Here is a 25,702-nt window from a genome sequence, read left to right as displayed (position 1 = left end):
AAGAAGTGTTATACCACCATTCAGCCAGAGGCAACCATTTGACCCATTGTGTCTGTTTATCATATACAAAGCAACGAAGATATCCTTCCAAACATTTGTTTACTATCTCAGTTTGCCCGTCAAATTGAGGATGATAAGATGAGCTATGAGCTAACTGAGTATCAAGACAAGAAAATAATTCTGTCCAAAAATTTCGAGTGAAAATGGGATCTCTGTCACACAATATTCTTTGGGTTTCCATGTAGCTTTTGAATTGTTTCCATAAATGCAGTAGAAACTGTATTGGCTTTAAATGGATGTGATAATGCACAAAAGTGTGCATACTTGGTAAGTCTGTCAACTACCACCATGATGACACTCTTTCCCTCAGACTTGGGTAAACCTGTGATAAAATCCATTGAAACCTCCTCCCAATGTTGGCTTGGAATGGATAAAGGTTGTAATAGACTCGGTATCTTAATTGTTTCAACTTTATTTTGTTGGCAAACCAAACATTCCGCCACAAACTTTTGAATATCTGATTTAAGGCCATCCCAAAAAAATTCCTTTTTAACCCTGTGGTAAGTTTTTAAAAATCTTGAGTGCCCTCCTAAGGTAGAAGTGTGCAATTCCATAAGAATCTTTTGTCTTAGTTGGGAATTCTTACAGAGGTATAAGTGATCTTTGTACCATAACGAGTCATTTTGCCAGCTAAATGTATTAGATGTACTAGAATCTTGTTGTCGCTTTCGAATAAGTGCCCACACTTTTTCATCATTCTTCCATTCCTCCCTTGCTTCGTTTATCCAAGCTGGTTGGATAATAGAAATGGCGCACAACAATGCTTCCACATCCTCATCCTTTCGTGAGAGTGCATCTGCCACCACATTTTGCTTCCCTTTTTTGTAGATGATTTCAAAGTCATAACCCAACATCTTTGTGACCCACTTTTGTTGCTCTTCAGAGGATAATCTTTGTTCTAAAAAGTGTTTAAGGCTATCATTATCTGTTTTTACCTTGAAGTGTCTTTCCATTAGGTAGGGTCGCCATTTCTTAAGTGCATGGAGTATTGCCAACATTTCCTTCTCATAAATAGCTTTGTGTAAAAACTTTCCCTTGATTGGACGACTTTCAAAAGCAATGGGTCTTTCATCTTGCATTAAAACAACACCAATTCCATTTCCTGAAGCATCACATTCCACAATAAAGGTTTTTGTAAAGTCCGGTGTAGCTAAGACCGGTGCTTGGCACATTGCCTCTTTAAGATGTTTGAAGGCCTTTGTTGCTTATGGAGTCCATGAAAATGCATCTTTCTTCAATAATGTTGTTAGAGGTGCTGCTATTCTCCCATAATTCTTAACAAACTTCCGATAATACCCTGTCAACCTGAGAAATCCTCGCAGATGCTTTATGGATGTGGGGATTTTCCATTCCTTAATGGCTTTAATTTTGCTAGGGTCTACCTTAACTCCTTCATGAGATACAATATGACCCAAATATTCCACCTCTTGTACTCCAAAGAAGCATTAGGATCTTTCTGCATATAATTGTTTCTCCTCCAATAGTTGTAGCACCCTGTCAACATGTTCAACATGATCCTTCCAAGACTTGCTGTAGATTAGTATATCATCAAAAGATGCTAACACAAATTTTCTAAGGAAGGGTTTAAAAATGGAATTGATCAAACTTTGAAATGTAGAAGGTGCATTGGTAAGGCCAAAAGGCATGACCAAAAATTCATAATGACCCTCATGAGTTCTAAATGCTGTTTTCGGAATGTCTTCAGTCTTCATTCTGATTTGATGATATCCTGAACGAAGATCCAACTTGGTGAAGTAAATTGATCCATGCAATTCATCCAGTAATTCATCAATGACAGGAATGGGAAACTTATCTTTAATAGTGAGCTTGTTGAGCTCCCTATAATCCGGACACATGCGCCATGATCCATCCTTCTTGTGCACCAATACTACTGGAGCAGAGAAAGAACTTTGACTAGGTTGAATTATACCCGCCTTTAGCATTTCTGTAACCATACGTTCAATTTCACTCTTTTGGGCATAGGGATATTTGTACGGCCTGATGTTTGGAGGAACACTTCTTGGAATCAGATGCATAGCATGGTCCTGATCACGAATAGGTGGGAGACCTTTGGGAGTCTCAATTACCTTGGAATGATTGTCCAAGACTTTTTGGAGATCTGGAGAAATAGATGATTCCAATGTGGAAACATCTAGCGAACATAATTGTGCAATTACACCTCTTTGTTCATTTTTTAGAAGCTTTGTCATACTGTTGGAGCTGATTATCTTTCCTGTTTTCCCTGCAATACCCCTTAATTCAACTTCCTTTCCTTCCACAGAAAATTTCATGAAAAGTTTTTGAAAATTAAAAGCTATTGTACCCAAGGATTGTAGCCACTGGACTCCTAGTACAACATCAGCACCTCCCATTGGAATGGAAAGCATTGGGCTATTCAATACATATTCTCCCATGGATAGCTTGATATTATGGCACTTTCTAGAGCAATTTATCGTTCCTCCATTTGCAACCATCACTTGACACTTTGGTGCTGGATATAGGAAGCAATTCAATTCTTTTGCTATCTTACAATGAATAAAATTGTGGGTACTTCCTGAATCAATCAACACTATTACCTTTTTCTTCTTGATTTGTTCTTTTATCTTGATGGTTTGAGGAGTGGTAATTCCAGCCAATGCATTACAAGATATGGTTGGATTAATTTCTTCTTTATCTAGGCTTTGTTCTTGGAGTATATCCTCTCCTTTTGACTTTTCTTGCTCCTTTTCTTCTTCCTCTTCACAATCGATGTAGAATAATTTCTTCTCAGCACACTTATGACCTTTAGTGTATTTGCTATCACAATTGTAACAAAGCCCTTTTGCTCTTTTTTCTTCCAATTGTTGTGGTGTCAACCTTATAGGTTGTGGAAGACTAGGGGCAACAACACTTCCATCTTTATAGTTGTGAGTGGTATGCTTCCTAGTTGCCATAATTTTGCTTTACATTTTTCTTGTTAACCTGAATGCCTTCTCTAATGAATCAGGTTCCCAAAGGCGAACATCATGTTGGATATTATCCTTTAAAGTCCCTATGAACACATCAATCCTATGCTCCTTTGGAATATTTTTTACCCTTATGTTCAATTTTTGGAACTCTTCAATGTGCTCCATTATTGAACCCTTTTGTTTGAGACTTATCAATTGGCTTAAAAAAGTGTTGCTTTTTGTATCCTCATAATGTGCTGTCAATTCTTCCGTAAAAATTGCCGAAGTGATAATTTGTTTACGAGAGCAAAGCCATTGATACGATATAAACTGATTTGGTTCCAAATATAAAGTTGCACGTACCTTTTGTGTGTTTTGCACATTATTGAGATCGAAGAATTGCTCCATTTGTAATATCCATGTTGCGGGATCCTTGCCATCAAACTTCTTCATATCGATTTTTGGAATATGGTGGGTCTTCGGTCCAACATTAGAGTCTATGAAATCATGATTAAACATTTCTTTTGTTCTCATCATGAGTTTCCTTTACTACCCTTTCACCATTAGTAAGCATTTCTTGTAGAAACTTTGTCAAATCTGTCTTCAAATTTTCCATGTCTGTCTTCAAATCTATCTTCAAATCGTCCATCTTGGCTTCCATGCCATTCATCTTAGCTTCCACGACCTTTATCTTAGATTCCACGCCCTTTATCTTAGCTTCTGTTAGCTTTTGTGAGAGTGACATTTGTTGCACTTGGTCTTGTAATTTTGATATATCATGTAGCATTTCTTCATCTTCTTCATGAGTCATGCTAGGGCTTTCAAGTTGCTTACTAGGTGTTTGCATTTTTTTTCCTCGAGGCATCAGTTACCGTTGTTTACTAAATGTTTGCATTTTCTTTCTTCGGAGAATTAGTTACCGATAATAATGCTCTACTATGCCCTTTGAATTCTTCAAAATAATTTTTCAAACCAAGTTGAAGAAAAAATTAAAAAAAATCTACATACTTTTTTTCACTTTGTAGGAGCTCAATATTGCCTCTGATGTATCTCTTTAATTTCAGATCATCCAATTCTGAAATTGCGACCCGCAGTAGTCCTCTTTGTCCTCTTTCCAATGCCACCATTCTGATCCAAATTGGATTCTCCAAGGAAGAGTTATGCCAAATCTCCCATAGTGACCTAATTATAGACTAGTTCAGTAGAGCGAACTTGTACGACGTTCCACGAGTCACTGTTTCGACCTTTTTCTCTGAAAAATATATACAAGAAACTACAGTCCGTCCTCTTTCTGTACCTTCTTACGAAATTTCAATCTGATGCTCAGAGAGAAAGTTATGACGATTTTCCCCAGGTCACCTGTTTGGAATGTAATTCAGGAGTCTGCAAAAGGACCAACTTTCTCAGATCATATCTCTGGAAATATAGCGCGAAAAGCTTTGAAATTCGGACCCAAGGTTCAATGCGATTTCTTCTCAAATGGGTTTTTTTTAGCTTCTGAAACATCGCAGAAAAAAAGTTATAGCAAAACTGCCACGATCACCTATTTGGAGCAGCGAAACCCTAGAATCCGAAGCTCTGATACCAAATGTTATGAAAACAGCTCAAAAAAGATAGAATGGATATATCAATGCCTTAGAATTCAGCCTCTTCGAGGGGGCAACCTCCTTAACATTACATAAATGAACAATTCTTGGATGATTCAAATGACAAACCTCCTTTCCATATATGGGAGTCTAAGGAGTCACAATATAACCAAGCCGACCTACCAATAATAATATAAAGCCACAAAAATAACAATAGAGGGATTCTATGGGGCACAGTAATAACAATGTGGGGAAAATAGGGGCACAACAATATTAATAAAGGATACAACTACAATAGTAATGGGGTAATCACTAGTATTATAGGGACCTAACAGCGGAAAAGTACCCAGAACAGTGACACAAATGGAGGAGACCCTCCCTCTGTTGTAAGAAAGAGACATTGTTGTGTTTTAGGTGCACATCTTGTCTGCTGTCCTAAAGACCAGTCAAATTAAAGAGAGAGGTCTTTTTAGATGAGGAGATCCTATGTGTTGTCACAAAAGGTTCTTATCAATAGTCTAGATAAAGGAATTGCTACCCATACCTAGCTCCTATAACACACAGATCAACATTGTGTGTTTCCTAGGACTGTGGGATCATAGTCTATCTAGCTACTAAGACTGTGTGACAGCTGTTAAGGCTGTGTGGTAGCATAACTAAGGCAGTATGGCAGCATGACAAAAGTTATGGTGCAGCATGGTGTATCAAGGTGCAGCGTAATCAAGGTGCAACATAAGTCAAGGTGCAACATAAGTGTATCAAGATGCAACACAAGGGGATGCAGCATGATGGGCGCAGTAAGGTACAGTTTGAAGATGCAGCACAAGGAGGTGCAGCATGATGATACGGTGCAACAACATGATGTGTGCAGCATGATGATGAAGAGCAGCAAGATGGGTACAACATGATGAGGTAAAACTCCACAGTGATGCAGCATGGTGCAACTCTGTGCTGATGGGCATGGTATGATGGTGCAACACTATGATAGGGTGATGGAATCACACAAGTCCATATCAGTTACCTCACGAGACATCTTCGTAGAGAAGATCTATGTTCTTATCTTGTCGAGTCAAAGTGTTGACTTTTGTTGTAAATGTACTATCTCTCTCTCTCTCTCTGCTGAACTATTGAAGAACATATAAGAAGAATTGATCAAGGGTTTCCCCACATTGGGGTTTGTCCCTGGCTAGTGCCACATCTTGTGTCCTCTTGTCTTGGCTTGTTTTCTGGGATTTATGTTTATGTTTTATCTGCAGTTTACTTTAATGCTGATGTGATTGCTAATCTGGAAAAGATATTGAGCTAACTGTGAAAATTGAAATAAATTGCTCTAAGCATAGAACATACCTAAACTTAACAAAGTTTAATCTTTCCATGATTGCTTTAGGCATTAGGTTATGGGATGCCCTTGAATCTAGCATAGCATTATGTAAGATTTTATCATGAACATTTAAGCTAATGTAGAATGGAGGGATACCCCCTTGTTGATGTTTGCCATTTACTTCTGGCATAAATAATAACTCAGGTTGATCATCATTAAGGTTTACAACATCTTCTCCTTCACCTATGTTTAGTGTTTCAGTGATTTGTGCTTTGTATGATTCATTTTTCACCAGCTCTATCAAAGGAACTGATATTTTCAATTTGGCTATCTCAGTCTTAATGTTGAATGGAAATTGAGTTTTGCCTGATTGTATGAGATCTTCCTTAGCAATTGTGGTCTGTGTACTTTTATCTTCTTTATCAGCACTTGGTAACTCAGTTTGTGTACCAACAATTTTGTTTTGAATTTTCTTATTTGGAATAGTTTGAGCAACAATTGAAGTTTGAGTTTCTTGAGTTCCTCTAGGGAGAATTTGTAGAACTTTGGTCACAAGAGCTTCTGCTATTTTTTTAGTTTGGGTTTGGACTGATTTCTTAGTGGGAACTTCTGTATTCTTTTTGCTTCTAAGGCTATACTGTTTATGAACTTCATAGATAGCAGATTCATAGCCTTGTTTGTAATCAAAGGACTCTCTAGATTCCAATTGTAATTGTTGTAACATGTACAATTCCTGTTCTTCCTGAGTAAGAAAAACAACATCTTTGTTTTTAATCCCTAATAGGTTTATCTGGGTGTCCTCCTCTTCTTCATGGTTTTGTGAACCTTCAGCATAATTTTCTTGGAAAGGTGGTCTAACTTGTTGATCAGGTATAACATCTCTTGTTTTTCCAGTATTAGGATTTTTCCTAAAGTTGGGGTTTCTTATTGGGGGTGCTTGTTGATTTTCCCACTGAGATTTTCTTTCCATATTTTCTAATCTATCCATTATCCTTTCTACACTTTTAGCTAAACTATCTATCTTACCATCTGAAGTGGATGGTTCCTCTTTAATGGTAACTCTTTTCTCATTTCTCATCCTAGCTTTCTTAGCTAATAAATTGGCTTCTACACTAACAACATTACTTTGCATCTGTTCCAATGTTTCAGGGTTTCTTTCTCTCAATTGGTAAGACATATCAGTGTCAAAACCATCAGGAAATTTGATTAGTGCTAAGTCTGGTGGAGGTTTAATATTTGCAGGGATTGCATTATAGATACTGTTGAATCTAGTACAGTAGTCCCGAACAGATTAATTGGGAGCTCTTCTAATGTTTTCATATTCAGACAATATTTGTAAAGGGTTTTTCTTTCTTTCCCATCTATCAATAAACAATCTATGGAAAGTAGCTAAATCAGCAATATGATTAGCAGGTAAACCTTTAAACCATTTCTTGACATCCCCTACTAGTGTTTGGGAAAATAACCTCATTTGCACATCAGACTCATCAATCTCATGTAACTCAAAATAATCAGTCATTTTATTCACATGCTGTTGGGCAGTATACTGACCAGTAGCATCAAACAGAAAGATTTTACTTTGGTAATCTTGGGGCATGGCATGTAGTTGAGCTGGTAAGACCAAAGGTGCATATCTGTCTGCCATGGCTGAGATTTTGGTTTGATTGGGGGGCAAAGTAGTGGTGCTTGGAGAAGAACTTGAGATGGTTGTAGATGAACTAGATGAACTTGAGATGTTCGGTTGGAGAGGAAGTTGAGGAATGAATGGTTTAGGGGAATGAACTGTGGTGGATATTATAGGTGAGGGGGTAGTAAATGAAGCAGTATTTACAGTTTTTGAAGACTTTGTAGAAATTTCAGGGGTAGCAACAGTCAGGGCAGCTAATTCAACTGATTGTTAAGGATAGGCTTCATCTATATGCCTTATCAATGTTGAGGTTAAAGCTTCTAGTTTATCAAAAGTATCCAAAACATGTTGATCTAAACCTGGATGTATAGGAACCTTCTTTGACTCAGTAAATTGAATAAAATTGGGGTCTACTACAGTGTCATGAATTGAAATTTCAGATTTGGTTCTATACAAAGAAAGCTCATATGATAGATCAAATTGAATATCCTCTAAACTTGATAACTCCTGAGGGAGTGAATTTGCTTTAATTAACTGACTACTACTTCCTTGAGTTTCTATCTTTTTTGATTTTCTTAAAATTCTGTCAGGATCATCAACTATTGTAGCAGGGTTTGGATCTGGATGTGCCCTGGTATAGTGTGTTCTTTTGGAAGCCAGAATTTTAATTTTTTTTAATTGTTTAATGAAACTTTTTTAACAACTCTAAAATGACCTTAAGGTGCAAAAGATGGGATTTATGATTTCCTTAAAATTTTATTAAACTGAGGAATGTCCCCTTTTGGGGTTTTCCCTGGTCATTGACCGAATTTTTTGTCTCTTGTCTCTTGCCTCTCTTTCATTGTGTATTTGTTAATTGTTCTATCTACTATTGCTATATTGTCATTGGTTAAATTGAAGAAGCGAAAATTGTTAAATTAGATGCTATTGGATATTGTTGAAGTAATAGTTGTAGCATAAACAATTGATGAAAAATTAACAACTTCAGGGCGCAGGGTGGTACTAGGTAAGGTTGGAGCCTATGCATCGTGTTGAAGCATCCTTACAATCGGAGTTGATAAAGATAGGGCGTTAGATGTTAGTTTTTGTAGCATCAGATGTGTTCTAGCCACAGAATTTGGTGGAGAGGCTAGAATATTTGTATTCTCCAAAACCCAGAAATTGTTTCTGGAAATTCCCCCTAGAGACGACTTAATCAAAATAATTAATGGTTCCTAAGTCTAAACTTAGGAAATCTGATTAATTAAAGGGTATTAATTAAGTATGGTGAGAATCTTCTAAAAGAAGACATGGATCAAGTTTTAGTTAATCTTAGCCATTGATTATGTTTTAGTCTTAGTCGTTGATGTCTCAATGAGAGATTATAAAGAGAAATTCGATGGGGGTTGGAGAACACACATGAGACACCAAGAATTCGATTTTGCTGGGAAATCGATCTCTAGAGTAGCAACATTTAGTTGACGGAGGTGATTCAGCAAAATCGAAGCAGTGAGAGAGGAGCAGGGATAGTAAGGCCGGAGGAAGATTTTCCAGCCCGGTGAGTGCATAGCAGAGAGGCAGTGAGTGCCATAGAGAGGGAGCGTAGTGCTTCAGAGGCGAATTTGTATTTTGCTGGGGAGAAGTAGTGATTTAGTTCCAGAAGCTAGAGTGGGAGCCCGAAGGCCAGTAGAATCGATCTTACAGACAACAGTTTATCAGTTAGCGAGAGAGACATTGGTCTAAGTTGTAGGACACAACAATACGAAAGATGATGTAGGGATTGCGTAGAGGCAGCAAAGCGCAACTCATCTTGAGCCAAGGTCAATGTCAGATCGCTAATGGGAGTGAGATTTTTCTCACTAGATGTTCTGTCAGTCATTTTTCTGTATGGATTGCTAGATTTGAGCATCCATAGTTTTGTACTCAGATTTACTACTTCATAATAATAAAACCCTCAGCTGCTGCCCATGTTTTCTCAAGTTGGGTTTTCTGGGGACGTTGGTCCAAAAATAATTGTGTACTTGTGCGTGTGTGTGCATTTATTCTTCTAGTGTTATTTTTCTTCCGCAATATTTTATTTGTGAAGGCGGCAGTGTATTAGTTTCGATATTTACAGTAGAACGTAGTAAATAATTTTTAACTTTTTTAAAAAAATAGAAGAAACTTAATCAGTTGCTGCAGTAGGATCCGGGGTTTTTCGAATTTTCACATTGGAGCATCCTTCCAGTTGGAGTTGGTAAACTAGGGTGTTGGAGCATCCTTCCAGTTGGAGCGTCCTTTCAGTTGGAGTTGATAAATCACGAGGCTGGAAACTCCTTCCAGTTGTAGTTGGAGAATCTTGGAAGTTGGAGCTTCCTATTGATGTAATCTTTAAAGGCCTATATTAAGAAGCGTTTGGTGGTTTTTCTCCTAGAAGGCTTCCACCTAAACATCTCATGTCTACTATCTTTGATGTTGTGCATTGTTAAATGGTGTTGTCAATTATTCATGTGATATGATGCTGATTTATGTTTTTGATATGATTTTAATGTTCTGAAGATTAAAGTTAACTAATTGAAGTGAAACAATGATTTACCCCCCTCCCAGTATTTCCAACAATTGGCTGTCCAAAGAGTAGAAAAGTTTTCTCTGATGGGTTGCCTACTTTTTGTTGGGTAATAGGTATTAGGAACTAAAAGTAGATGTCCATTGTCACTAACATAATGCCCTTTCTCACGTAAGGCCTTCTCTCCTACGGTACAAGGGGGTATCCCTAGAATTGGATCATTGAAGCTATGTAATAGAGGTCCAAGGTGATATAAAGAGTTATCTTTAGCAAAATCAATATTGTAGTATTAAAAAATAAAATGATGGAAGTCTAGGACTAGTGCTTGTTCAACTTGGACAAATGGAGTAAAGAAAGTAAATTAAGAGGGTCGAAAAATAGATAAGTGGGGATGATGGGAATTGTTGTTTTGATGTGCAAAATCTCACTTATGAGCGCACCATTATGTTGCTGGATAAGAATAGAATAATGGCCCTTACAAAGGAACCCTTCTATGAACATGCAAAGACAAATGAGGGGAGATTTCGCTTCTAGCTAAAAGCACCATACAACCAATAAGTCTCCTCTAGTCATTAAGCTCCATCGTAGGCCTAGTGGCAAGGTATAACATATTAATATATTATCCATGTGCTCTAGGAACCAAGCAGGAGATGAACACATACCCTAGTGGACAACCCTTACAAGAACACCTCAGCACCCACATCGTGCCAACAGATGAAGTGTCATCAGGGAAATGGGTTAAATGAAGCGATTATATTTAAATATGCTGCGCTCATTCGCAAACAAAACCGGAATTTTACATAGTGATTTCTAGCCTTCTAAGCACAGGTGATATTCTTTGACTCTTATACAAATATATACATGGTGTAACATACCCTCAAGGGTATTCAAACTTTCTTTTGACTCTTTGACTCACCTATAGCACTTTAACATGTGCTAGACAAAATAATATTTCTTTTCTTGAATAAGTACAAATATCAAGAGTACATGTATGAATACTGAAGCTAGTTACACTTTCTTCAATACTCACAAGTGGTGCAAGTTGTCCAAATTCTCCTTTCATCCTGAAGACTTCCAGCACACTGTCGTCCCAACCTCGGCCTTCGACTACCCCAAGAGCTTGACCAAGGATTGTCATTTGCACTTTGCTCCCTCGGATCCATCTTCTGACATCCCAGAATGTTGCAATTCCTTTTGTTACCCCCGCTCAAGTCTAAGATGTCCTTGACCCACCAGTCCACCTCACGGGCCAGCCACACCGCCTCAAGGATATGTCCCAGGACCCCCTCACAGACCAGAAGAGTAGAAGCCTCCTCACCAGCTGCAAACTTAGAGCCAACCGAGATCAACCAGACTTCCCAATTTAGTGGAATAACATTACCAACCCCAGCAACTCCACCCTGCTCGTCAATTACACTCAGGTCCATTGCACCATGAAGCTTCTCCTTCGGAATCACTGCTCCAGGATCTTGGCCCTGGACCCCCTCCCAGTCATGAAGCTTGAGAAGTTTCACAACAACTGTAGTATCAAAGACTGCCGAATTCAGATAGTCCTCCCTTTGTGGGTCGACTTCCAAACCTTTCCTGAGGATCGGATCCAAAGTCCCCTCCCAATTCAACAGAATAACAATTCCCAACACTTTGCTACCCCTTAGACCAACCACATCACTTAGACCTGCGAACCCCTGCAGCTTCCCACCCAAGAGTTTCTACTCACCGGGTTCCCTGGGATTCTTTCCAGTAATCCAGTCCCCACTACAAACACTCAACTGCCTCAGCTTTAGTCTCATGGCCTGCGCAGAGGCCACCTGAGCAGGAAGGAGCATTAACCCATGCAAACTTATGCGACCGTTATTCCTTATATAGCAGTAACTGTGCCGCCAGATGTTGTAGTACCTGTTGAGGAAACTGAAGGGGCTATGATCCCGATGATCTTCCATTATTTCCTAGCCTTCTGCCTTAATTTCCCAGCATTGATCATTGTCCGTCATTCTCCTTTTGAGTTTCCTCCCACGAGTGTTCAAGATCGATCTGTGTTCAGGAAATAAATGTTGCTCCTCTCTTCCCCTTATCCTGCACAAATAACCAGGGCGAAGGAACTGAAAACGTACTGAGAGATCCATGTTATTAATAAAGATAGTACTTGGGTGATGATAACATACACGTTGTGGGTGAAAGCATAGGATGCGCCTGCCACGAGGTTCTTGAACAAGCCAGGGAACGCAAGGAGTTACTTTGCGGAGCCCAAGTGGCAGGGTGGTGAAGTGGGCAAGGAAGAGGAGCATGACGCAAGAGAGGGGAGGCGGAATGGAACAAAAGAGGGTCGCGGCAAGGGGAAAAGAAAAGGGAATGTCAGAGGGAAGGGATGGGAAGGATATATACGGGAGAGGGGGAGCAAAGGGAGGGGGGTGGGGGGATAAGGGGCAAGAGGGCAGACCATGGAGTCAACCCAATAAATCTAAAATCAAATTCCCTAATTCTAAGGTTTGTTATCGCCCAAGCAAGGCTTAGAGCAGCCTCCACTATCCAGGAATTGTAAATCATTAACTAATTTATGGGATACTAGTCGTGCCCACGACATCATTCACCACACTCCTTTCTTCTATCAATTGGCAAGCAAGGTTAGCTTGTTTGTCGACTTCTTGATTATTTCCTCTTAGAATATGGAAGAAGGTCACCGAATCGAAGGATGGGATCATCCCTTGGGATCTCTTGATAATTTGGTTTAAAATTGTGTTTTTTGCAGATGAGGCATAGTTCATATGCCATATTATAATCATGGAGTCTCCCATCACCTGCATGGTTTTTATTCCTTTCTTTTGAGCCCAGGTGAGGCCCAAAAACAATCCATACGCTTCAGCTTGATTGTTTGTCTTCCATCCAAGCCCCAAAGCATATCTATATTTAATGATTCCTTTAGGATTAATAAAAATCACCCCCCCTGCCACCCCATAATGAAGCGATTATATTATTAGGAGAGAAATAGATTGTTTGAGTAACATAACACTCTTTGGGACTCTTCTCTTTCACTGTGTGCCACATTGTGGTACCAAATTAAAATGATAGACAGCGTTCTATGCCATCTTCCTATTTCTTTGGTGCATGGCATTTCTACAACATAAGAGATACCCGATTTTTTCATTATCGCGAAGAGATTTCTGGCATTTCACTCTATTGGAAAGTAAGAATTTACATCCTGCCACACAGAAAAGATAAGTTGAAGAATGGTCTCAGTTCAAAGACAGTCACATGCTTTCGAATAGGGTATGAAGTTATTGTTTATGAAGATCATAACTTTAGTACCGCTAGTTGGATGTCAGTCACATGCTTTTGGATAGGATGTGATGTTATTGTTTATGAAGATCATAACTTTAGCTCCTCTAGTTGGTTCATATTCAATGCTTATTTAATATGATTATTTTGAACTTGGAAACTGTCATTACAGCCTCTACAATTTTTTTGCACACTTTATGCAAAAAAGATTTTAGTTATTGCGTTACATCTTATTGCATTCTCTTAATGTAGTTATCTTATGTTCTTTGATCCAAGTTCCAAATGTCTTTTCTTTTGATTCTCTAGGCCTCTATGTTGCATGTTGTTAATGGAAGTTGGATTGGTTATTTTGTATGCTTTCCATGCATTGTGGATTCATCATTTTGCTGTTATGGATATCCAGAAAAGAATTATAAATATTGCTTTCTCTCTGTATTTATTTACGTTCATAATTCCATTTGTTGACTTTGTTGCTATGCTATTGATGCGTTTAGGGTGATGGCGGGATGAAGGGTACTTTTGCTACACGTATAGCAGGGTCCTCTGATTTGTATCAGGTATTTATTTCTCCCAATTTTGTGATAATTGATATTTTGAGTGTCTTCAAGGTGGAAATGTAGTCATCAAAAAGAATCATAGTCTGCAAACAAATGCATTTTTCTTGACTTCAAGGAATTTGTAGGGAATTGTTTACATTCTAATGTTTTTTTATAGTCAATGTAGAGACTTCTTATCAATGCAACATGCACTTGATTTAGTGTCCCCAAATGTTATGGCACTAGCTCTTGTATATACAAGATATAGTCCATTTTCTTTTTATTTAGAGTAGCCTTGAAGCACCCTTGGAAATGTGCTTTTGGGTCTATTACCCCTCATACTGTATGAGAGGTAACAATGTAATTCTCATCACATGCTAGAGTTTTCAACCTGAGCACGACACTCTCAGTGAGATAATGTTCCAATTCACACCTGTTTGTGTGCACTTCAGATTGGTATTTTAGAGCTTATATGTCAGGGATATTGCTACATGATGGTCTTCCCTGCATTGTGGATATGCCCACCCTTTGATGATTCTAGCATGGTTCAGTTAATTTGGCACAGTAAAGTTGTACACATGGTGAGAGTGCCCCAATGTTCTATTGATGATTATGATGATGAGGCAAAAGTACCAATGCAAAGGTAAACAGACCGCTTGCGGTCTTGTCCAGAAGGGAATCCTGTGCCAAAAACAAGAAACAGAACCAACAAGGAACTTCACTATTTTTCCAGAAGGTGTCCCAGTGCCAGATAAAGATCTCCAAACTCACCAAAAATTTTGCTGCCTTCTCAAAGGTATCCCTTGTTGAGAAATCTAGGGCATAAAAATTAAGTGATTTCTCTTCTATTAGTAACTGCTTGTGAGAACTTTTTACTTCTTAGATTAGGATCTTGTTTTACTTAGATGATTAATGTCTTCTTCATCAAATAGTTACCAATGCATAAACCGTAAAGAGACAAGAGACACAGAATGTAGGCTATCATCTAGGGCCAAAACCTCTCCCACTTGAGAGGCAAACCTGAACAAATTCTTCTTCTTATAGAGACCTCAATTGACTAATACCAAGACCAAGACCCTTGTCCTATTTGCTACTCCAAGTCCAAGTCACAAACCTTCTTTGATAGGATCCTTTTTGCTTGAGTCAACAATAGTCAAACCTATGCTTCTCCCTTCTTCTCGGCTACCCTTTAGAATTCGGTTTCCTCTTCTCTGCTTCAGATCTGTACTTTATGTCGGCTTCCTTGGGAACCTTAGATACAACACATGTGAGATAAATATGGTGATCCAACCCACGATCTCCTTCACTTGGCTTGAATGGTCTTCTCTTCCAACTCGGCCTCTTGAATAACAGGATGGACTAGTGTCAGATGGTGCCGAGGAGTATCAGAGAGACAGTTGTAGTGGCTAGGAGCGCCATAAATTGAACAACGCAGAGTAGAGTTGGCAACAATGCAGATGGCACAAAGCAGAGGTCAGTAGCAACGCAGAAGATTCATATGATCAGCGTAGACCAATGTTGTGAAAATTGCGATCGAGATTAAATCGGCGCGGGGAACAAATCGGAAAAAATCGAAAAATCGGGAAAAAATTGGAAAAAATCGGGAAAAAATCATTTGGTACAAAAATATTCATTTTTTTTCAATTTTTTTAATATCTAAACCATCTACAACATAAAATAAATACATTGACACATAAATATGATAAAAAAACTAATATATAAGATGTTTAATATCATTTCTAGTGCTAAAATCACACATAACATTGAATCATGTCCTGAATAGTAAGTCCTGACTCCTGAGTCCCAACTCAGCCTCAAAATATCAACAAAAAATATGATAATGTATCTCATCATGTCATAATGTCATATACAATAAAATGAAAGTCTAATCCTATTGATTTCCTTTGCCCCTCTTGCAAGAAAATGCCACAGCGTTCCCTTTCCCTCTAGATGTAGATGCTGGTGCCTGTGTTGGTGGAGATGGCAGTGGAGTTTGATGTGCTCTAGAAGCTGAAGAACTAGAAGTAGGAGCTATAGGAGGTAGACCACGTCCTCTACTGGTGGCAGGGGTAGCCTGGGTAGGTGGTGTCACCTGGAAACATTACAATCTCCCAATTCTGAAATCCTGAAAAACTGATAAGTCTGCTGGATTTTAAATGAAATCTAAAATTCTACTTTCTCCATATGAAATCCAATGAGGCTGGAACCACTCTCAAACATCCTGAGTCATTTCATGGTAATGTTAAAAATTTAAGTAAAAGGATGAAAATGAAGATTAAGGAGAATGTCACTTTTACTTTAAGAATTTAACATTACCATGAATAGCATATCCATACTAGGGCCTAGACTTGATCATTACGCTGCCCCACTCAAAAATTATTTGTTTCTTTCAAAAAAAATTGCATGAAAAAACCCATAAAAACGCTATAAAACTATGTTGTCGCGACCCCTAGCAATTTTTTAAGTTTTTATGAAAAAATCGCGAATCGCGATTTTTTCAGTAAAAATCGGCAAAAAAAATACCGGTGATTTTTTCGTATAAAAATCGCGATTTGATCGGCAGAAGGAAAAAATCGCGATTTTTTCATTAAATTGTGATTTAATCGCGATTTTCACAACACTGGCGCAGACACTAGCAGCAATCAAGCTCCAACATTCACATGGTATCATACTGAACATAGTTAGTTCAGTCATTTGGGATGTTTTTCCGTTGCTGATGCAGTAGTAGCAACAGTTTGCAGTGCAGGGGTAGTTGGTAGTGGCAGTGCCAGTAGCAGCACGAATGTAGAAATTCAGAGGGAGTTGCAGTACGAATGCAATGTTGACATGTGGTAGGGTTAGCAGCAGTACAGATGAAACATTTGCATAGTGGTTGGTGGACAACAAGTCAGACATCAACAATGTAGGAGGAGATGTTACAGAACATAGTGATGCTTCAGCAGGTTGCATTACTAGAGCACATTCCTTGGTAAGAGGGAGTGTTGATTTCTGGCAGCATCAGATGTGCTCTAAGTCTCAAATTTTGCAGAGAGGCTTGGGCACATGTATTCCAAACAACTCAGAAAGCGTTTTGGTAAATTCCACCCACAAATAGTTTTATAAAAATAATTAACTATTTTTAATGGGACCCTAAGTTTAAACTTAGGAAAATTAAATAATTAATGGGTATTAATCTAATTGTGGGTGTAACTTCTAGAAGAAGACGAGTATCAAGCGAAATGATCGTAGCCATTGATTAACTTCTAATCTGGGCCGTTGAATGTCAACGAGGAGATTATTTAAGGAGGCTTGAGGGTCATTTGGAAAGACACACAAAGAGAGTCCAGAAGTTTGATTTTTTGAAGCAGAGCAACTGCTGGGAGAATTTCGATAGTGAGCTTTAGTAGTGAGGGGCAGGGATAGTTTGGTTGGAGAGTCTTCTCTTGAGCCAGGATACGTAGCAGAAAGGCAGAGAGAAACCAAAAGGAGGTAGCGTAGTACCTATGAGGGGTTGACACTGAGCCAGAAGGGCTCATGCAGAAGTAGCGCAGTCCTCCCAGCAAAAGTCTGAAAATTTGCTGGGGTTTGACATCTGAGCTGAGAGGGTTAACGTCAGAGCTTCGGGAGAGAAAATCTACCTAGTGCAGAGTTGACGCAGAGCCTTAGATGTTGATGCAGGGCCCACGCAGGGGCAGTGCAGAAATAGCCGGGGACATGTTGGTTCAGTTGCTGGATCAGTCGGGACTTGCCGGGTAGAGTGAAGTAATCTCACAAATTTCTTCTGCCAGTGTTTCTTTGTAACTGGATTACTGGAAGGGCATCCAGAAGTTGTATTCAAAAAGCGACTGCATAATAATAAAAACCCTCAGATTTGCTGCACCGATTTTCTCGCATGGGTTTTTTCGGGGACATTTGTCCAAAAACAACTGTGTCATTTGTGTGTATGTTTCTCTATTGTTCATTTTCTTGTTTCGACATATTATTTAAATGGTGTAGGTTGCAGTGTATGTATTTCGATGTTTGTGGTAGGAAACTGCAAATAACTTGTTCATGTAAATCTATAAAATAAAAGAAATATCATCAATGCTGAAGTAGGGATTCTTGGGTTTGAGGAATTTTCACAGAATTCAATTTCTATCATAGCAAAACAGAGTTCGGCCTTTTTTCCAGTAATTACGGTCCTCTCCTTCACATGTGCGAGAGGAGATCAACCCTAAAACAGTCCCACAGACAAATCTGATGACCTCGCTGCTCCTTTCCTTTAGCTCACTGGTTCTAGGGCTCCTACTTTATGACCTTCGCACTTCAGACTTCCTTCAACAAAATTCTCTGTCTCAAATGAAAACCAAGCAACCCTATTTATAGTTGTTGAAGCATGTAATAAGACGACTTGAAGAGGGTGAGCCGACATGTTTGATGGAGGAGTTTATTAATTCAATCTTGAAGCCGACTTGCAGGAGAGGTCTTGTGCTTGTCTTGGATGGCTTTTATACTTATTTAATGACTCATACAAATGTGTAACATGCCCAAGAAGGGTCCTTCATACATGACATAGACTCAAATTGACTTTTATGACTAGATGACAAATCCTAAAGGCTCACAATGGGAGCCATCACTAAAATAAAATTCCTTGCTCATGAAACCCGTGAGACAAGTATTACAATAATTTTATTTTCTTCTTTTCATCAATTACATAAAATCATAATTACACATGTCATTATGAAGATCGAACGTAGTTACACTTTTCAACATCCCTGTGCCAAAACAGATTGAAGAAAAGATAGATTGGTGTCAACTACGGTGGAATCTTTCACCACTGAAATTTACAAGAGAAATGGGTCTTAAGACCTCAGAGCTAGTTCTCAAGAAACGTATAAATTGATCCACATTTGATGATCCAAAATGAATTCATCCCTCATATTTCTAGATTTCCTAGAGGGGTCTCTTCTTCTAAAATGATTGAGTAAAATTTACTCCTAGCCCTGATTTTGGGTTTCTTCACCCTAATGTCCCAAAACATGCCCAACAATGGGAATTTTTGGGGTTTTTCCCTTTTATGGAGGACTATAGCCTACGAGGATTGATAGTCTACTTCATCCCAATCATCCTCAATTCCTAGATGACGTTAAAACCCCCCCGGCTCAAAATTGCTTTCCCCCAACTAATTGCAAATTCAAGTGCTGCAAAATACTTTCCCCTTCCACTTGATAATGTATTTTGGAATTACTCTTCCTCTTAACTTCTTTTCCTACACGGCCATGATCGTCTTTGGAATCAAGTCTAGTTGTCCTTCCTTGTCTAAGGGCTGCAATTCGATAGATGTTTTGACTTGTAGCGCCACGTCCTTATTGAGGCACGAAACATGAAATACATTATGGATTTTGTTGTCTCTCGAAAGTTCTAACTGATACACCACTTCACCAACGTTCTGGGGGACTTTGTATGACCCACAGAACCTAGGCATCGGTTTTTCAGCGCCACTCTTCTTAAGGGTAAAATGTCGATAGGGTTGCAATCTCATGAAGACAAGGTCTACTACCTGAAAGTTGCATTTTGTTCGATGCTGATCTGCGTACAATTTCTGTCGATTTTGAGCAACTTGCTTGTTTTCCTTTAGTACTCTGAGGATGTCCTGACTTTCCTATATCCAATTCTTTGCAATAGGCACCTTGCTGTCAGCAAAAACCTTGTTGATAAAGGATGGTGCATCATACTTGTTACCCACCCCCTGTGAGTGACACCCATAGATGAATTGTTGCTCCTAGATTGTCTTCAGTCGGCAGCCAACAACCCCTTGCAGCCACTGTATAGCTCGATGTGCCATCATCTCCGCCACCTAAGCCAACTATTATACTTCCTCGCTCATCTGTTATGATCGTATTTTTGAAGGTGGGCCTTCGAACCCCGAAGGTATGGCTTTCATTATGTAGTTGGGTATTTTTTCTTACTTATCATGGACACTTTTGGACATGGATTAGTGGGGGGATTCAGTGGAAAGAATGGGATTGGTTTGTACTCTTATCCCCTTGTCCAATTTGGTGGTTAAGCTTGTATCCTATTCCCATGGGATCTCCTTTATTGGCTACTAGCTTTAGGAGTGCCACTACATGTGAAATCCTGATTTTCGTTGTATAGTCCTGATTCTCGACACCACATATGTTACTCTCTTCTGCACATTATAACCCCTTTTCACATATTTCCCATCCGAGTCCACATTTGTCCATTGGGTCCACAAGGAGTTAGCCTCCCCCTTCCCTTGTCCACACTTTGGGTCGGGTTTTGGAATGATGGCTTGGAGGTTGATGCAGTTAAAAAGCATAATTTGGCCACTCTCAGTAGGAAATGTATTATAAGATTTAAAAGATGGCCAGGACATACAAATTTAGCACATGGGCAAAAACCATCATGAGCTCTACCCCTATCATCATGGCCATCACCCTGGTTCCTCAGGCCCCTCATATTGGCTCTTTGCATCATTAAGGAACCCATGATTGACCCAACCTCTGGTGGGCGATGAATTGCCCAACCTTAAGGGGGTATTGACTACTATATCATTGACATCATTCTCTCATCCCCTGGAGTCCCAAGAAGTTATAAAAGAAAAATCAAGGCAAGAGGTGTAGAAATTTTGAATAATATGACACTTATTCACAGAGATTATCATGATTATACACTATTGCGGAATGCATGCATAATACATAACATCCTCTACGTTGATCATCAATTTTGCGGAATTAAAAACAATGAAACATCATTCGCATGCGCACATTAACACAGTATGTAACCCTGGGAAAGCATACAGCTGAAAACCCCCAACTATTTGTATATTATAATGATTGAGAACATGTAACAATACATAGTACAATACTCCTCACAAGTACTCAGTACTATCTCAAAAGCGTATTTCCTTCTGACAGCTGCATGTGCCACATCCCTAGCTCGAACTGAAGTGCTCCAAGAGGATAAGATAATGTTTATAGTCCAAATATTACTAAGAGCTAATAATATTCGACTATTCTATTTTTAGACTGGCAGTCTAAAAATAGACTCCGCCCATATGTCTAAAAATAGAAGTCCATCTATTTTTACCAACATGAGCAATCATCCACAAATAGCATCCTGCAACTCATAGACCATGATCCATATGTCTAAAAATAGACTTTGCACCAAAAATAGCCTGCGGGCCCACTTAGTGAAGGCAACTTCTTTTCACTAAGCTCCATCATCTTGTTGCGTTTTCAACACTCCCTCTCAACAAGATATGGATTATCTGCAACCCCTATCCTGCAACTGTGGAATGTTTTGCATGCAACACATTTGCCCAGTCCACTTGCTCCAGCAACACTTGGAACAAAAACACTCCCAACTGACCACTCTGTTGGGCTAGGAACATACTCTGATGTTGAAGCTCTACCTGTTGCTGACAAGTGTTCCCTCTCTGACATTTGTGCTACTGCAACATCTCCATGCATCTCGCACCATTGCACACCTCTCTGTGCCACCTAGCACTGTGCAAAACACTTGTGCCTCTCGCATTGCTGCAGCCTGCTAGCTATGCACTGTCCTGGGATTCCCTACACTGTCGCTCTCTCTACCGCTCCATCCGCATCTGTCTCTACCCAATCAGTCAGTTCCTGCTACTCCACATCGGGGCTCCCGTAGCAAGGTCTCATCCAAGAGGTTGGGTACCTCAAGGATCCTGCCCCTCCTCCTTGGGACGATCACTCTATATCGCCCCACCTCCTACCTGGAGGTATGGCTGCATGTGATCCCTCAGCCCACCTGGCTCGAAGTTTCCCTCTACTGGAGGTCTCTGCATGAGTAGATGTCTCTACTCGATCTCCTCTCAGCTTCCCTTGCTGTGGCTGCTTCACAACCTCCTGAAGCTGCTGCACCAATCGTGGCTCCTCCACAATCGTCTGAGACTTCTTCTGGCTCTGCATGTTGAGAGGTAATATACGCTCCCTCTCAACCACCAAGTCTCCATCAGTTGCCTCGCTGCTCAAGGCTTTGCATGCATCTTGAACCTCAAGAGCATACAGGTTCTTGACCCGTGAACCAATCTGCTTCACCTGTCTAGTGATGATGTGTCTAAGGAAAACCTTTCCCTTACTGAAGACTACATCACAACCTCTGCCTTCCAGCATCGCGATGGACACCAAGTTTCTCTTCAGTCCTGGTACATACTTGACATCAGTCAAGGTAAGGCGAGCTCAATGCTCCCTCTGAAAAATAACCGTGCCTACACCTGAGACACTATACTTCTCATCATTACCCATAGCTATGAGTATCTGGAGATCTTTCTCCTCCAAAGTACTGAACAAAGTCTTGTCACCGGTCATGTGGAAAGAAGCTCCACTGTCAAGAAACCAACCACTTCCCACCATGGTTGAAACCATGCATGCGAAAAGTGTGAAATCCAACTCAAACTGTGAAGCAAGTGCCTCACCTTCAGATCCTTCTCTGGATCCCTTCTTGGACTTCTTCTTTGGGCAATTAGTAGCATATTGGCCCAACTCATGACAACGAAAGCATCTCACCTTCAACTTGTCAACCTTCTTCCCATCATTGGAAGAACTGGATTCGGAAGAGAACCCTTCTCCTTCCCCTTCTTTGCTTTGGCAGCCAAAGTGCAATTTTCTTCATCAGATGCCTTTGATGAAGATCCGTCCCTGGTATTCCGCCTGATCTCCTCTTGCACAAGATCCGACCAAAGTCTCTCCCATCCTGGCAATTTCTCCCGACCATTGATAGAGTCCTGATAGGAATGCCAACTCTTCGGAAGACCAAGGAGAGCCAAGCTCACCAAGTCCTCATCATCGACAGTCACCCCCACACTTCCCAGCTCATCCCTGCATTGAGTGAACTTCGTGAGATACTTGGGCATACTGTCTCCATTCTCACACTTAATGTTTCTGAGTTTATCCTTGAGCGCCAACTTCCTCTGGTCGCTCTTGCTTTGGAATAAATCTGTCAACGCTTTCCACATCAAGTATGGAGAAGCCTTTCCATGCAGGCTGGACACAATGTGATCCTTCACGCCCTCCAACAGAATCCTTCGACACTTTGCTGTCTTTTTTTGCCAAACCTCGACGTGAGCAGCATCAGTAGGCTTTGGGACCTCAACCTTTATGAACTCCTTCAACCCATTGTCATCTAACACTGCCTCCATCCTGTCTTTCCATGCAATATAATTCAAGCTGCCCTCAAGAGCATACTCCAATCGCAATCCGTTGAAAGACATTTCAACTTTGACACCAAGAAAACACTGCTGCAAATTCGAATTCCACCAGCTCAAAACTCAACCGCTTCTGATCTAAAATTCGTGAGAACAAAGTATTTCTCGTACAGAGATTGACTGTATGGGCTTTTACCGGATATCTCACCTTCCAAAAGAAGGATGAATCCAGAGGCTACCTGGCCCGATTACAGACTCTGCCTGAAGAAATAAAATGTAATCACTTTCTGAATAATAGATCTGATAATCAACCTCGCTTCGATACCATGTAGAAATTTTGAATAATATGACACTTATTCACAGAGATTATCCTGATTATACACTATTGCGGAATGCATGCATAATACATAACCTCCTCTACGTTGATCATCAATTTTGCGGAATTAAAAACAATGAAACATCAATCGCATGTGCACATTAACACAGTATGTAACCCAGGGAAAGCATACAGCTGAAAACCCCCAACTATCTGTATATTATAATGATTGAGAACATGTAACAATATATAGTACAATACTCCTCACAAGTACTCAGTACTATCTCCACCTGTTACACGCAAACTAGCTCAGATCTGAATCAAGTCACAGGTTCAAATCTCCTCCGCTGCTTGCCTGCCTCCATTGCACAATCCTGCATGAGAATAGATGAGAATGGCTGATCCAAACTCGTATTTCCCTTGGCTGAACCACGCAATCCTCATTGGCAATACTCAATCCATTGATTGTGCAAATCTCATGCACAACTATAGTCACAACTTTGAACTGACAGCTGTCTTGCCCTTTCACTCACCTCTAACACTTGTCTCCACTGAACTGTCCATGCACTGAGTTAACTGATGTATTCTTTAGTTGCTTTATGAGTTAATAATTAGTGAATTAATTTATAATTAATTCACATCACTCATCACTAGTGTATTTTGCAGTTAGACTAAATACAACTAGTTCAACTAAGTCAAACTGAACACAACTCCATCAACTCCTCAATCAACTCCACCAAACTCAATCACTTGAGTTATAACTGAGGTCCATCATGCAATAGCTCAACTGACCCATAGAAAAAGCGTATTTCCTTCTGACAGCTGCATGTGCCACATCCGTAGCTCGAACTGAAGTGCTCCAAGAGGATAAGATAATGTTTATAGTCCAAATATTATTAAGAGCTAATAATATTCGACTGTTCTATTTTCAGACTAGCAGTCTAAAAATAGACTCTGCCCATATGTCTAAAAATAGAAGTCCATCTATTTTTACCAACATGACCAATCATCCACAAATAGCATCCTGCAACTCATAGACCATGATCCGTATGTCTAAAAATAGACATAGTCTAAAAATAGACTTTGCGCCAAAAATAGCCTGCGGGCCCACTTAGTGAAGGCGACTTTTTTTCACTAAGCTCCATCATCTTGTTGCATTTTCAACAAGAGGCATATGAAGAAGGATGGAAAATCAAAAGCCGCGGTAACTCATGTACCATGATTGCTCCCTCCTACATCTATATACGCAAGTGTGGGCTTCCCTTATCATAACTACCCTTGTACTGTGGCATGTGGCTTAGAGCCTTACCCTGATGCACCCATTCCATTCCCTCATTATATCACATGACACATACCACTTGAGGGATGCACCATGGACCTATCAATCCCTTAGAGGTTGAAACCACATAATAGGGTCCTTGGTTAACCTTCTTCTTGAATTTGGAGACACTTGTACACTCTAAAGCCTATTATGGAAGGGCATGCCACTATGAACTATCAACTTGGTTCCATGATTTGTAAGCTCATTTACTCAATTGTGCTAATGATTTTTTGTATTGGAAGGTGACGAGATGCATTGGATCTTATACAGGATTGCAGGTTGGTCCTCATCTGGGGTTTGGTCTCCCTATATGGGGTCCAAGCCTTCTAGAGGGTCATATTGGCATTTGTAGGATGAGCGTTGAGAACCATGGGCCTCCACTATAATAGAGAGCAGATTGCCACATCATGGGATCCATCAGTACCATCGATTGCTCTCTTGTGTTCCACTTATTTGACGATGATGATGCACCTGGACCACCTTGCCCAACCGGTCACACTATTACACCATACACTTGGCAGCTGATCTAGGGTGCAGATGAGGTTGTGTCTCACCAAGGGAGACAAAAGGAGGGCTTGCATCATTCCTCCAACCACTGCAGTTGGGATATAGGCTAGTTCGATCCATTTGGAGACCCATGAGGATGTTTTGTGCCCCCTTAGCCACTTGGGAGCACCACAGGTCATTTGCTTGGAGATCAAGAGGTCACCCACTTTATCACCTTGTTTGGAGCCTTTCCACTCATTTTGGCATATATTGGACTCCGCTAGGCCTTTCAATGGCCCTTCAACCTATTGTACCTATCATTTTAGCCCTCTTGAGAGGCTTATTTTCATATTATGGAGCTATCTTGGTGGGCTTGTCACCAAGAAATGTTATTTTGTACGTTACTTTATTAGTTGGGGCATCATTAGGCCTAATTAGTCAAATCCAACCCTTAGAGGATGATATAATAACTGAGAAGCTCATTCTCTTCTCATCATCACTTGGATTTGGATTATATCTCTTCTTGAGAATTTCACTATAGCTATTGGAGGACGACTTGGATAATCGT

General features: G+C 39.9%; 1 protein-coding gene across 1 annotated transcript in view; it reads left to right on the top strand.

The window, feature by feature from the left end:
• ISA3 (isoamylase 3) overlaps window positions 1-25,702 on the top strand; it is a 382,462-nt gene that overhangs the window by 217,563 nt on the left and 139,197 nt on the right. Inside the window, exon 16 of the mRNA XM_089430864.1 lies at window positions 13,813-13,875. Within this exon, the coding sequence (XP_089286990.1) occupies window positions 13,813-13,875 (63 nt within the window). The remainder of the gene's footprint in view (window positions 1-13,812; window positions 13,876-25,702) is intronic.

Source organism: Pinus tabuliformis, chromosome 6 (assembly GCF_031772625.1).
Source record: "Pinus tabuliformis cultivar Carrire ecotype Pingquan chromosome 6, CPIR1, whole genome shotgun sequence".
NCBI classification, from domain to species: Eukaryota; Viridiplantae; Streptophyta; class Pinopsida; order Pinales; family Pinaceae; genus Pinus; species Pinus tabuliformis.
The sequence above is the reverse complement of the archived record's forward strand: the minus strand, read 5'-3'. Positions and strand labels throughout refer to the sequence as shown.